Source organism: Bos javanicus, chromosome 3, assembly GCF_032452875.1.
Source record: "Bos javanicus breed banteng chromosome 3, ARS-OSU_banteng_1.0, whole genome shotgun sequence".
NCBI lineage: Eukaryota > Metazoa > Chordata > Mammalia > Artiodactyla > Bovidae > Bos > Bos javanicus.
In genome coordinates, this window is record NC_083870.1 from 80,841,196 (window position 1) to 80,854,343 (window position 13,148).

At 36.1% G+C, this 13,148-nt stretch overlaps 1 protein-coding gene across 2 annotated transcripts in view; it reads right to left on the bottom strand.

Annotated features, from left to right (window-relative positions):
• Window positions 1-13,148, bottom strand: part of RAVER2 (ribonucleoprotein, PTB binding 2) — a 137,350-nt gene that overhangs the window by 40,883 nt on the left and 83,319 nt on the right. For both annotated transcript variants that reach the window (XM_061411726.1, XM_061411725.1), the window contains exons 10-11: window positions 9,639-9,750; window positions 7,664-7,800 (exon numbers count right to left, since the gene is read on the bottom strand). In XM_061411726.1, coding sequence (XP_061267710.1) covers window positions 7,664-7,800; window positions 9,639-9,750 — 249 coding nt within the window. The remainder of the gene's footprint in view (window positions 1-7,663; window positions 7,801-9,638; window positions 9,751-13,148) is intronic.

Consider the following 13,148-nt stretch of genomic DNA (forward strand, 5'->3'; position numbering starts at 1 on the left):
ATTTGACTGTGTGGATCACAATAAACTGGAAAATTCTGAAAGGGATGGGAATACCAGACCACCTGACCCGCCTCTTGAGAAACCTATATGCAGGGCAGGAAGCAACAGTTAGAACTGGACATGGAACAACAGACTGGTTCCAAATAGGAAATGGAGTCTGTCAAGGCTGTATATTGTCACCCTGCTTATTTAACTTCTATGCAGAGTACATCATGAGAAATGCTGGGCCGGAAGAAGCACAAGCTGGAATCAAGATTGCTGGGAGAAATATCAATAACCTCAGATATGCAGATGACGCCACCCTTATGGCAGAAAGTGAAGAGGAACTAAAAAGCCTCTTGATGAAAGTGAAAGAGGAAAGTGAAAAGTTGGCTTAAAGCTCAGCATTCAGAAAACTAAGATCATGGCATCTGGTCCCATCACTTCATGGCAAATAGATGGGGAAACAGTGAAAACAGTGTCAGGTTTTATTTTTTGGGGTTTCAAAATCACTGCAGATGGTGATTGCAGCCATGAAATTAAAAGACGCTTGCTCCTTGGAAGGAAAGTTATGACCAACCTAGATGGCATATTCAAAAGCAGAGACATTACTTTGCCAACAAAGGTCCATCTAGTCAAGGCTATGGTTTTTCCTGTGGTCATGTATGGATGTGAGAGTTGGGACTGTGAAGAAGGCTGAGAGCCGAAGAATTGATGCTTTTGGACTGTGGTGTTGGAGAAGACTCTTGAGAGCCCCTTGGACTGCAAGGAGATCCAACCAGTCCATTCTAAAGGAGATCAGTCCTGGGTGTTCACTGGAAGTACTGATGCTAAAGCTGAAACTCCAGTACTTTGGCCACCTCATGTGAAGAGTTGATTCATTGGAAAAGACTCTGATGCTGGGAGGGATTGGGGGCAGGAGGAGAAGGGGACGACAGAGGATGAGATGGCTGGATGGCATCACTGACTCGATGGACGTGAGTCTGAGTGAACTCCAGGAGTTGGTGAAGGACAGGGAGGCCTGGCGTGCTGCGATTCATGGGGTCACAAAGAGCCGGACACGACTGAGTGATTGAACTGAACTGAACTGAACTTTGCATACTGCCCTTTTACCTTGTGACTTTGAAAAGTTTACTTCTTATATTTAGTGGTTGCTTTTTAGCTACTTAAGGATTTTTCATGTAAACAGTCATGTCATATACAAAGAAAGACATTTTTACTTTTCCTTTCCTATTTCATATATATTTTTATTTGTTTCATTGACTAAAACCTCCAAGTTTATATTGTTGAATAGAAGTGGTAAAAGTGTAGTCTTGGGTTTCTCTGGTGGCTCAAAGGTAAAGAATCCGTCTGCCAATGCAGGAGACATGGGTTCAATCCCTGATCTGAGAAGATCTCACATGTTGTGGTGCAACTAAGCCCATGTGCCACAACTATTAAGCCTGTGCTCTACATCCAGGGAGCCAGAACTACGAGTCCGTGTGCTGACGCTACTGAAGTCCATGTGCCCTAGAGCCTCCTGTGCTCCGCAACAAGAGAAGCCACCTCAGTGAGAAGCCTGTGTGCTGCAACTAGAGAGAGTAGCCCCTGCTCGCTGCAACTAAAGCCCACACAGCCAAAAGTAAAAGCAAATAGAATTATTAAAAAGTATACAGTCTTGCCTATTCTGATCATCTCTTTACTTTAATTGGAGCACGTAGTTAATTTTTACTTTATTATTATCATTCATTCAAGGTTTGCCACTTAGCTATTTGTTTTCTATTCATCCTGTTTTTTTTTTTTTTTTCTTCTTCCTGACATTTTTTTGGGCTTGATCAAATGTTCTTAGAATTCCATTATAATTCAACTGTTGACATTTTAGGTATACTTTTTGAATTTTTAAATGTTTGCTCTATGGATTACAATATACATTCATTAACTTACCACACTCCACTGAAGAGTTAATATTTTTCTACTTCAGGTAAAATGTAATTACCCTGTAAACAATTTCATTCACCTCATACTGTCCTTTGTAGTACTGTTGTCAAATGTTATATCTACATACATTACAAGCCCCATCATGCAATGTTACAATTTTGTTTTTAATTAACTTTAATAAAGATAAAATATATAGTCTTTTTTCTTTACCCAAATATTTGGTGGTGGTTTAGTCACTAAGTCGAGTCCGACTCCTGCGACCCCATGGACTGCCAGGCCCCTCTGCCCGTGGTATTGTCTAGCTGAGAATACTGGAGTGGGTTACCATTTCCTTCTCCAGGGGATCTTCCCGACCCAGGAATCAAACCCAGGTCTCTTGCATTGCAGGCAGATTCTTTACTGACTGAGCTACAAGACAAGTCCTACCCATATATTTATCAGTTGTTTAATCAGAATTATAATCAATGAGGGGCAATCTAGTGGTTAGAAGACAAAGATGCTGCTAAGCATCCTACAACATACGGTATTGGCCCACTGAAAAAAGAATTATCCAGCGTACAATGTCAATAGGGCCAAAGCTGAGAAACTGTCTTAAAATGTATTATTTTTATCTGGTTGATAACTTCTTTATAGCTTTGGTTTTCAGTGTATTAACTGATATACCAACATAATATTGATTTTTTGTTTCCACTTATTCTGCTTTGCAGGGAGGTCTCTGCCTCTGTTAAATCTGTACTTTTTTAAAACCTGAACGTGAGAAATTTTTTAGCATGATTTTTTCAAATATTTTATGCCCAATTATCTTTCTTCTGTCCTTCTGGGACTCAATTACACTTATTTTAGATTGTCCCTTACACTTATTATATTGTCCCTTAGGTCCATAAGGATTTGGTTTTCATCCTCTCTCTGTTCTTCAGACTGAATTATTTCTTTTGATTTGTCTTTATCTTAATTGAACCTTTTTTTTTTTCTTCCTCCAAACTTCTGCTAAGCCTATACAGTGCATATTTTTTGGTGGATACTGTACTTTAAAGTTTCTATTGTTTAAGTTTATATTTCTTCCTGAAAGTCTCCATCTGTTCATTTTTACCTATTCCCCTCAAGTCCTCTGTTTTTAACTTTGTAAAAACAAAATCTTATTAAACACCAGGATAAAGAATCAATTAAAAAAACAGCTCAAAAAGGATTAACTTGTACCTTGTTCAAGAGATAAATCTTGCAAAACATAAGGTTCCAATGTGGGTATGCATTTGCTCATAAGATGGTGGCTTTTTGTTATTTAGTCACTAAGTCGTGTTTGACTCTTTGACGACCCATGCACTGCAGCCTGCCAGGCTCCTCCATCCATGGGATTTCCCAAGCAAGAATACTGGAATGGGTTGCCATTTCCTTCTCCAAGTCCTGTTTATTATAGTTATTTTAAGTTAGTCTTTCCTACTAACACTAACTTCTGGGTCATCTTGGGGTCAGTTTCTATTAATTGCTTATCCTCCTAATCATGGGTCATGTTTTCTTGTTTTTTTCAACTTTCTAATTATTTTTGGTTATTAAATATTGTGGATGATATACTTGTAGATATTATGGATTATATCATCTTCCTCTGAAGGTTGCTAATTTTTATTGAGAAAGAGTCAACTTTTTTTATTATATTTATTTATTTTAATTGAAGGCTAATTACTTTACAATACTGTAGTGGTTTTTGTCATACACTGACATGAATCAACCATGGGTGTACATGTGTTCCCCATCCTGAACCCCCCACCCCACGTCCCTCCCCATCCCATCCCTCAGGGTCATCCCAGTGCATCAGCCCTGAGCACCCTGTCTCATGCATCAAACCTGGACTGGCGATCTATTTCACATATGGTGATATACATCTTTTAATGCTATTCTCTCAGATTATCCCACCCTTGCCTTCTCCCACAGAGTCCAAAAGTCTGTTCTTTACATCTGTGTTGATAAAGAGTCAACTTTTATGAACTCAAACTTCAAATCACCTCCTCTGTTCTGGAAAGGAGTTACATCTCTTCACAGCTCTTTAGCCTTCCATCTGTTGTTTGCTGCCAAGGTCCCCTGGAGTCTCCCCCACACAAAGTTCAAGAGTCACTCAAGTGTATTTGGACTGAATTTACATAGAGATTTTTCTGTGATTTCCCCCTCACTTTCCAGCCTTGCTAACAGTTCTGAACTCTGTTCTCTGACTCCATAAGCTGGTAAGGCTGTATCTTTCTGTATAGACTGGCAATAAGGTGGGGTGGTACTAGGCAAAAAGTCACAGAAACATAAATTTCATCCAATACAGTTTTCCTCTTTCAAGGAACAGCTCTTCTTCAGTCTCTGCCTGCTTTTGGTTATTCTTCAGAGCCTTCAAATATTTTTGTTTCATATTTGATACAACTTTAATATCTGCAAGAAGGATAATCCAATACCAGTAATTTCACCAATACTGGAATTCCAATTATAATATTTAAATGTGATAGTTTTATTGCAAATAAAGATTATTATAGCCATATATATCTTGACATAGTCATCTCTTTAAATGTGATAGCTTCATTGGAAATAAAAATTATTATAGCAACATATATCTCAACATAGCCATCTCTCCTACTCCTTATGCACAGCTGCCAGTACAAAGCAAACAATCAGTTTCTACATGACACTACTTCCATGCCTGAATAAGATTTTCCATAGTATAATGAAAATAATGAGGGTTTTGGAACCAGAGAAATCCTTTACTAGCTGCATAAACTTGAAAGATGATATACCCTTTTATGCTTTCCCACTTATATTATGAAAGTGGTCATTTAAAAATCACAAGGTCGTTAAGAAGATCAAATGTTTATATTACAAAGCATATAGTAAATGTTAAAAACAAATCTTGGTTCCTTTCCCTTGGACCTTTTCCTCTATTCAAACAGTGAAAACACAGGGAATTCCTAAAACATGACAATCTTTTATTACTAGAAATGCAAATCAAAACTAAAATGAGGTACCACCTGACACCAGTCAGAATGGCCATCATCAAAAAATCTACAAACAATAAATGCTGGAGAGGATGTGGAGAAAAGGGAATCCTCCTATGCTGTTGGTAGGAATGCAAACCGACACAACCATTATGAAGAACAGTATGGAGAATACCTAAAAAAGTAGGAATAAATCTACCTTATGGCCCGGCAATCCCACTACTGGGCATATATCCTGAAAAAGCCTCAATTCTAAAAGACACAAGTACTCCAATGTTCAATGCAGCTCTATTTACAACAGCCAGGACATGGAAGCAACCTAGATGTCCCTTGACAGATGAATGGATAAAGAAGATGTGGTACATATACACAATGGACTATTACTCAGCCATAAAAAAGAATGCATTTGAGCCAGTTCTATTGAGATGGATTAACCTAAAGCCTGTTATACGGAGTGAAGTCATAAAGAGAAAAACAAATATCATATACTAATGCATATATATGGAATCTAGAAAAATGGTACTAATGAATCTATCTGCAGGGAAGGAATGGAGACACAGATGTAAAGAGTGGACATGTGGATACAGTTGTGGAAGGAGACAGCAGGATTTATGCAGAAAGTAGCATTGACATATAAACACTATCATGTGTAAAGCAGATGGCTGGTGAGAAGCTGCTAGGTAACACAGGGAGCCCAGCCTGATGCTCTGTAAAGACCTAGAGGGGTGAGATAGGCGAGTGGAGGGAGGCTCTAGAAGGAGGGGATATATGTATAATTGTGGCCGATTCGTGTTGTTATATGGCAGAAACCAACACAGTATTGTAAAGCAATTTTCCTCCAACTGAAAAATAAATTTTAAAAAATGACCATTTTTTACTAGCTATTCACTTAGTAACATTTAATTAAGTTTAAGTTATAAGGATGAAAGAACACAAGGAGAGAGAACAAATCTCACTTTATGAACAAGCATGAGACAGCAGGGACTGTCCAAAGAGACACTGAGTCCAGGCAGGATCCACATCTCCACAGTTTCTCTGGTTAAGCAAGAGCACAGGGAGGAGGAAGGCTGGCAACACAGAGGCATCTTTATCACAGAATTTCTCCGTGAGTAAATGGGAAAGGTCTTTCTTTCTACGGATATAAGTGTGCAATAAAACACAATAATCTAACAAGCAAACCTGCTATTTAGAAAAGCAACACAGGTTTCAAAACTGAAATAAATGAAAAGGTAAATATGAAAAATAACTTTCAAAAATTAAATCACACATTTAACTAAATTTTAAAAAACTTATTGTGGTTCTTGTTTGTGAAAGTAAATTTTGTTCCTTATAAAAAACCCAAAAAGTTAGAATTGTATAGGACTATATTTTATAATTTTTAAAGATTAATAAATTATGAAAATTTATCATGCATTTATATATAGTTTTACATGATTTTTAATATATGCATTATAGTTCCTGATATAAATATGACAATTTTTTTCTTCAGTCTGCAGACTATTGGGATTTTAGGTTATTTATAATTTTCAAAACTATAAATTATTCATAGATGATTTTACACACCTCTGATGATTTCTTGCCTTTGTCACTTGTAAATATAATCAGCATACAATTAATATCCTTACCTAAGCATTACTTAAAACGTTAACAAATAAGGGAACAAAGATGAAGCCTTATGAAGCACAGAAGAGGATGCATTCCAGACTGCATCAATTCATTATTGTTCCTTAAATATAGGTATGTTGCCATCTAATTGCATCATCTTCCGATTCATATTTCTCCATCTTTTCCACAAGCATACAGGAGACTTTATTATATCCAGCTTCACTATTTCTACAGAATTCATTTGACCTGTGTTTCTAGTATCCTATCACAAAAACATAATCAGACATCAACTCTTCTAAGTGAATTTGTATAGGTTTTCTTTTCTAAGTTTATTAGAGACCAACACAGTTGTTCTAAAGAAAGCAAAGTGTAAGTATTGCTCCCATAGACAGGAGAGAGCTGAGGAGGTAACTGCTGTGAGAAATAAGAAAGAATCAGAATTGTTAGTTTTTAAGACTCTTGTTATTACATAAGGTCATATAGTATACATGATTATACATTCTGAGTGTTAAACCACTAAGAATAAGCTGAAGGAGAAAAGCCCGAAAATAAAAATGAACATATTTAAGTAATGACACGGTGTGTCTTTTGAATGTAATATTTTAATGTTTTTGACTGTTTTAATAGTCAAAATAGTGCTAGTCATAGTCATTTAATAGTCATAATAGTGCTAGTTATGATCATGTATCCACATCCATAAGCAGTGAATAAGAACAGAGGTATTTCCTTAGGTTTCTTAGTCAGGTCTACACCTGTGTAAACCAGAGGTCAGCAGAATTGTTCTGTAAAGAGCCAGATAGTAAATATCTAATCTCGTGGGCCACATAGTCTCTGCTGTAACTACTCAACTCTGACATTGTAGCACAACAGTATCATAGAGAACATGCAAACAAATGGATGTGGATGTATCCCAATAAAACTTTATTTTAAAACAACAGGTTGTGATTGTGGGCTGGATTGGCCCTGCAGTTTGCTGTCCACTAGAGTAAACAATGTGAACAAATGTCTAGGGCAAAATCATACTTAGCAATCTTCTGAACATGTCCTACAGCTACATACAGTGGGCAAGAAATACTGCATAAATCAGTGCAACTTTACTGCCTTATGACGTTACAAGAATCACAGTTTCATATACAGTGAATTCAGTATATAGTTGAAGCAATTGTTCTATATATCATCAAAACCTGAGAATGAGGTACCTGTGCATAATCACCAAAAGGCTGAGAATAAGCAATGCACTTCTCCAATGTGTGTTGTGATTCATTTCCCTGAGAGATTGTATCCAGAATGTTGCTTGCAATTCCAGTCTTCTGCACAGTGGTTTTACTTGCAGGGGCTTAAGGCAAAATCAATATATAAATTTTAGTTAGCTTGTTTTATTAATAATTACAGAGTACAAAGCCCATTAATTCAGCATATTCTCAAGTAGAACACAAATTTTAGTTTGCCAGTAAAGATCTACATTTATTATTCTTGTGTGTGTGCTAAGTTGCTTCAGTTGTGTCTGACTCTGTGTGCCCTAAGGACTGCATTCCACCAGGCTCCTCTGTCTACGGGATTCTCCAGGCAAGAACACTGGAGTGGGTTGCTGTTTCCTCCTCCAGGGAATCTTCCCAACCCAGGGTCAAATTGGCAGGCAGGTTCTTTACCACTAGTGCCACCTGGGAAGCCCTTTATTATTCCTAGGGGAAAATATATATACAGTATATGATATTATCTAGTTTGTTTAAAACAACTAAAAATGGAAACCTGCTCTATGAGTAATAATCTTGATGGAAACATTTAAAAAGTATACATCTAATCTCTAAAGTGAGGCATTCAAAATGTAAATTAACCATTCTTATTAATGCAACAGTTGAAACCATCAAATTTTAGACCAGATAAAAATAGAGTAGGCATACCAGAAGCCTACTTCCTTGGTGGCTCAGATGATAAAGAATCTGCCCACCATGCAGGAGACCAGAGTTCAATACCTGGGTTGAGAAGATACCCTGGGGAAGGGAATGTCAACTCACTCCAGTATTCTTGCCTGGGAAATCCCATGGACAGAGGAGCCTGGCAGGCTACAGTCTATGGGGTCACAAAGACTCAGACATGACTGAGTGACTAACACTTTCTTTCTTTCATATCAGAAGCACATTAAATTCTTTCTGGCTTTAAAAAATTATAAATTAATGGTTAGGTTCAAGAGGATACTTCATAAAATACAAAGAATGTATATTAAAAACAAAATTCATCTTTCATCTCTTTTCATCCAATTTTATTCTTTTTCCCAGAAGTAACAGCTTAGTATTTTCTCAGATTTAACTTTATGCATTTACACATTCAAGTACATGCATAAAAGAATACATAGCTTTAAATAAACAAATGGAATCAATCTATGAACACATTTGTTTCTTGTATTCAACAATTTGCTTTAGAGATCATTTAATATTAGTATATGTAGTGCTTCCTCAACTATATATTTCACTTTATGACAAACTATTTAATCATTCCCCTATTGATGACCATTAAGGCACTTTCCAATTTTTCATTATTGAAAACCAATGCTGCAGTGAATATCTTAGCGCCTAGAAAACAACACATTTGTGATTTTTTCCTTAAAACTATATTTGAATTAATAGTTTTAATTTACTAATTGAAGGCATTAGGAGGTCCTCTAAAATGCAAATGAGAATTCCACTTTTGCTGATTATTAGTAACTAATATATTGAGCGTATTTGGCAAATACGCTCAATATATTAGATAATGTAGAAGATTGAACTTCATATTTTAGAAATATGATTCTATATGTGTTATAAAGAATTATAGCACTGCCAAATAATTCCTTTATCCAATTATTTTCAATCATGATTCCATTATAACTCATAATGGAATCATAAAGTAATCATAATTCATAATGGAATCAATTATGCAATTCAATTATGAATCAAGCAATTCAATAAACATATGTTTAAGAAAACATTATGAAAGATGTTTTCCTTAAATAAAATAGAATGTACTTTAAAAGCTTTAATTTAATTATTCTTTCAATTTAAGGACTAAGGTCATCACTTAGACTTTAGCTGGTTAACAGGCATTATTTGCTTTCATTAAGTTAAAAATTAAAGTAAAATTCATTATGAAAAGTATTCAGTACAACTCCAAAATACTAATAGTGAGCTTCTCACTTACATGATAAGCACACACTGGGCAACACACTTGCCAAGTTCAAGTATGGATTTTTACTGAGCCGAATTTCTTTTGGTGGCTCTCCCAAGAGTGAAGTCTGATTCTTAGAGGCAGCCTATTTATCAAAAAAAGAGAGTGAGTGCTTAATGAGAGGTAAAAGAAAATTAAAATGCAGAAAGTGTAGAGAAATACTTATTCTTCAATAAATGTGGTTTAGTGTAACAAAAATTTGTGAAACAATGTTTAAAGCTATAAATTTATGAAATATTTATGGATACTGATTAAAATGATCCATTTCACCTGCTACTATTTTTCCAATTAGTTCTTTAAAAAACCATTCTAGAACCATAGAACTTTAGAACTGAAAGAGAACTAAAGGTCATCTTGTACAACCTTCTTATTTGAATCAGGAGAGAATTCATGCTCACAAGAAGAAACAAATCCCACACCTTATTTCTAGATCCCACAAGTTCCAACTAAGACCCAGTGCAGCCAAATAAATAAATATTAATAAATATTTTTTAAAATTACAAAATACTGCTGAAAGAAACTAAAGACATATATAAAAGAACATCCTATTTTCATGTATTAGATTTAATTTTGTTAAAATTTCAATACAAACCAAAGGGATCTACAAATTCAATATAACCCCTATCAAAATTCTAACTTTTGTGGGCAGAAATAGAAGATTCAATCCTAAAATTGACATGAAATATCAAAGGACTCCAAACAGTAAAAATAATATTGAAAAAGATGAATGAGAATGGAAGGCTCATATTTTGTAAATTTTGAACTTATTACACAGCTGTAGTAATTGCAATACTACGATACTGGCATAAAGACAGACATATAAACCAAAGGATTAGGATAGCGAGCCCAGAAACAAATTACTGTATATATGATAAAATGATTTTCCATGAGTGTCAGAATTATACAGTGAGGCAGTCTTTTCAACAAAAATGGGAAAACTAGATATCCACATAAAAGAATGAAGTGGATCTTCACCAAACACCATATATAAAAATTAACTCAAAATGGATCGAAGACCTAACAGTAAGAGCTAAAACTAAAAATCTTAAAAGAAAAACTTAGGTAAAAAGCTTCATAATACTAGATTTGTCAACCATTTCTTAGAGATGAAAAAAACCAGAAGCCAAAAAAGAAAAAAAAGACCATACGTTGGTCCACAAAACAAATGTTAACAAATTTAAGAGTACTGAAATCATATCAAGGGTTGTTCTGACTACCAATTCCGAGATATGTACAAATTAAATAACATACTCTTGAACAACCAATAAGCCAAAGAAGAAATCAGAGGAGACACCAAAAAGCATCTTGAGATAAATGAAAATGGAAACACCACAAATCAAAACTTATGGAATGCAGAAAAAGCAGCTTTAAAGAGAAGTTTATGGGTTTTTCTCGACTTGCGGCGGGAAGTTTGGGGTTATTCTTGAGTTATGATGGGGAACTCAGGGAGCCTCTCATGTTGCCCCAGGGAAGTAAAAAAAAAAAAAAGAGAGAAGTTTATGGCAATAAATGTCTATATGAAGAAAAAAGAAAGATCTCAGAGAAAAAATCTAAATTTACACCTCAAGTTACTAGTAAAAGAAGAACAAACTAAGCCCAGAATTAGCAGAAAAAGGAATTAATAAAGATCAGAACAGAAATAAATGAAATAGCACTATCAAGACAGATCAATGAAATTAAGTGTAGGTGTTTTGAAAAGATAAACAAAATAGACAAATTTGGCTACACTAACCAAGAGAAAGAGAGGACTCAAGTAAATATCATTGACCCCTGAACAACAAGAGTTTGAATTGTCCAGGTTCACACATGGATTTCTTAAAAGCAAACATAATACCTATATTTTCATTTTACAGATCTTTGAATTAACTAAGCGTGGGGAAATTTGTGTTCAATTAGAGATCACAACATGTGTAATCAAAAAGGATCCCTGAGGGACCTCCCTGGTGGTCCAGTGGTCAACAATCTGTCTGCCAATGCAGGGGACACGGGTTCAATCCCTGGTCCAGGAACTAAGAGCCCACATGCTGTGGGACAACTAAGCTCAGGCCCACAACTACTGAGCCTGCATGCTGCAACTGCTCAGCTTACATGCCCTAGAGCCCATGCTCAGGCACAAGAGTAGCTTCCACAATGAGAAGCTTGCATACTGCAACCAGAGAGCAGCCCCTGCTCACACAACTAGAGAAAGCCCGTGTACAGCAACGAAGAGCTCGTGCACCACAGCAAAGACCCAGCACAACCAAAAATTTTTGTAAAAGAAATTAAAAATATTTTTAATTAAAAAAAAAAATGAGTCCTGATTCTATCCAAACTGTTTCAGTTACATGGATTTTTGAGTGCTTGGGTGTCAGTACTCCTAACCGCTTTGTTGTTTAAGGGTCAACTGCAGTTACAAATGGAAGAGGAGACATTAAAACTACAGATACCACAGAAATACAAAGGATCATAAGCGATTATTATCAACAAATACATGCCAACCAACTGGGCAACCTAAAGGGAAAAATGGATAAATTTCCAGAAACATACAAGGTACCAAGACTAAATCAAGAAGAAACAGAAAATATGAACAGACCAATAATGAGTAAAGAGTAATCAAATATCTGACAACTATGAAAAGCCCAGGACCAAGTGCAATTTGGTGAACTGCACCAAAGATTTAAAGAAGAATTAACATCAATCCTTCTGAAACTCTTCCCAAAAACTGAAGACGAAGGAATACCTCCTCATCTATTTTATGAGGCCAGCATTGCTCTCAAACCAAAGCTAGACAAAAACATTACAAGAAAAGAAAAACAATATCCCTGATGAACACATATACAAAAATCCTCAACATAGTACTAGCAGTCCTGAATGAAATACTAGCAACCTGAATTAAACAACACATTAAAAGGGTTGTACACCATGATCAAGTGGGATTTATCCCTGGGACGCAATAATGGTTCAACACAGGCTAATCAATAAATGTGATACACCACATAAACATAATAAAGGATAAAACCATATGACTGTCTTAATAGATATAAAAAATATACTGGACAAAATTCACATCATTTCATGATCAAAACTTTGAACAAATTGAGCATCAGTTCAGTCACTCAGTCTCATCTGGCTCTTTGTGACCCCATGAATTGCAGCACGCCAAGCCTCCCTGTCCATCACCAACGCCTGGAGTTTACCCAAACTCATGTCCATCAAGTCGGTGATGCCATCCAGCCATCTCATCCTCTGTCATCCCCTTCTCCTGCCCCCAATCCCTCCCAGCATCAGGGTCTTTTCCAATGAGTCAACTCTTCACATGAGGTGGCCAAAGTATTGGAGTTTCAGCTTCAGCATCAGTCCTTCCAATGAACACCCAGGACTGATCTCCTTTAGAATGGACTGGTTGGATCTCCTTGCAGTCCAAGGGACTCTCAAGAGTCTTCTCCAACACCACAGTTCAAAAGCATCAATTCTTTGGTGCTCAGCTTTCTTCACAGTTCAACT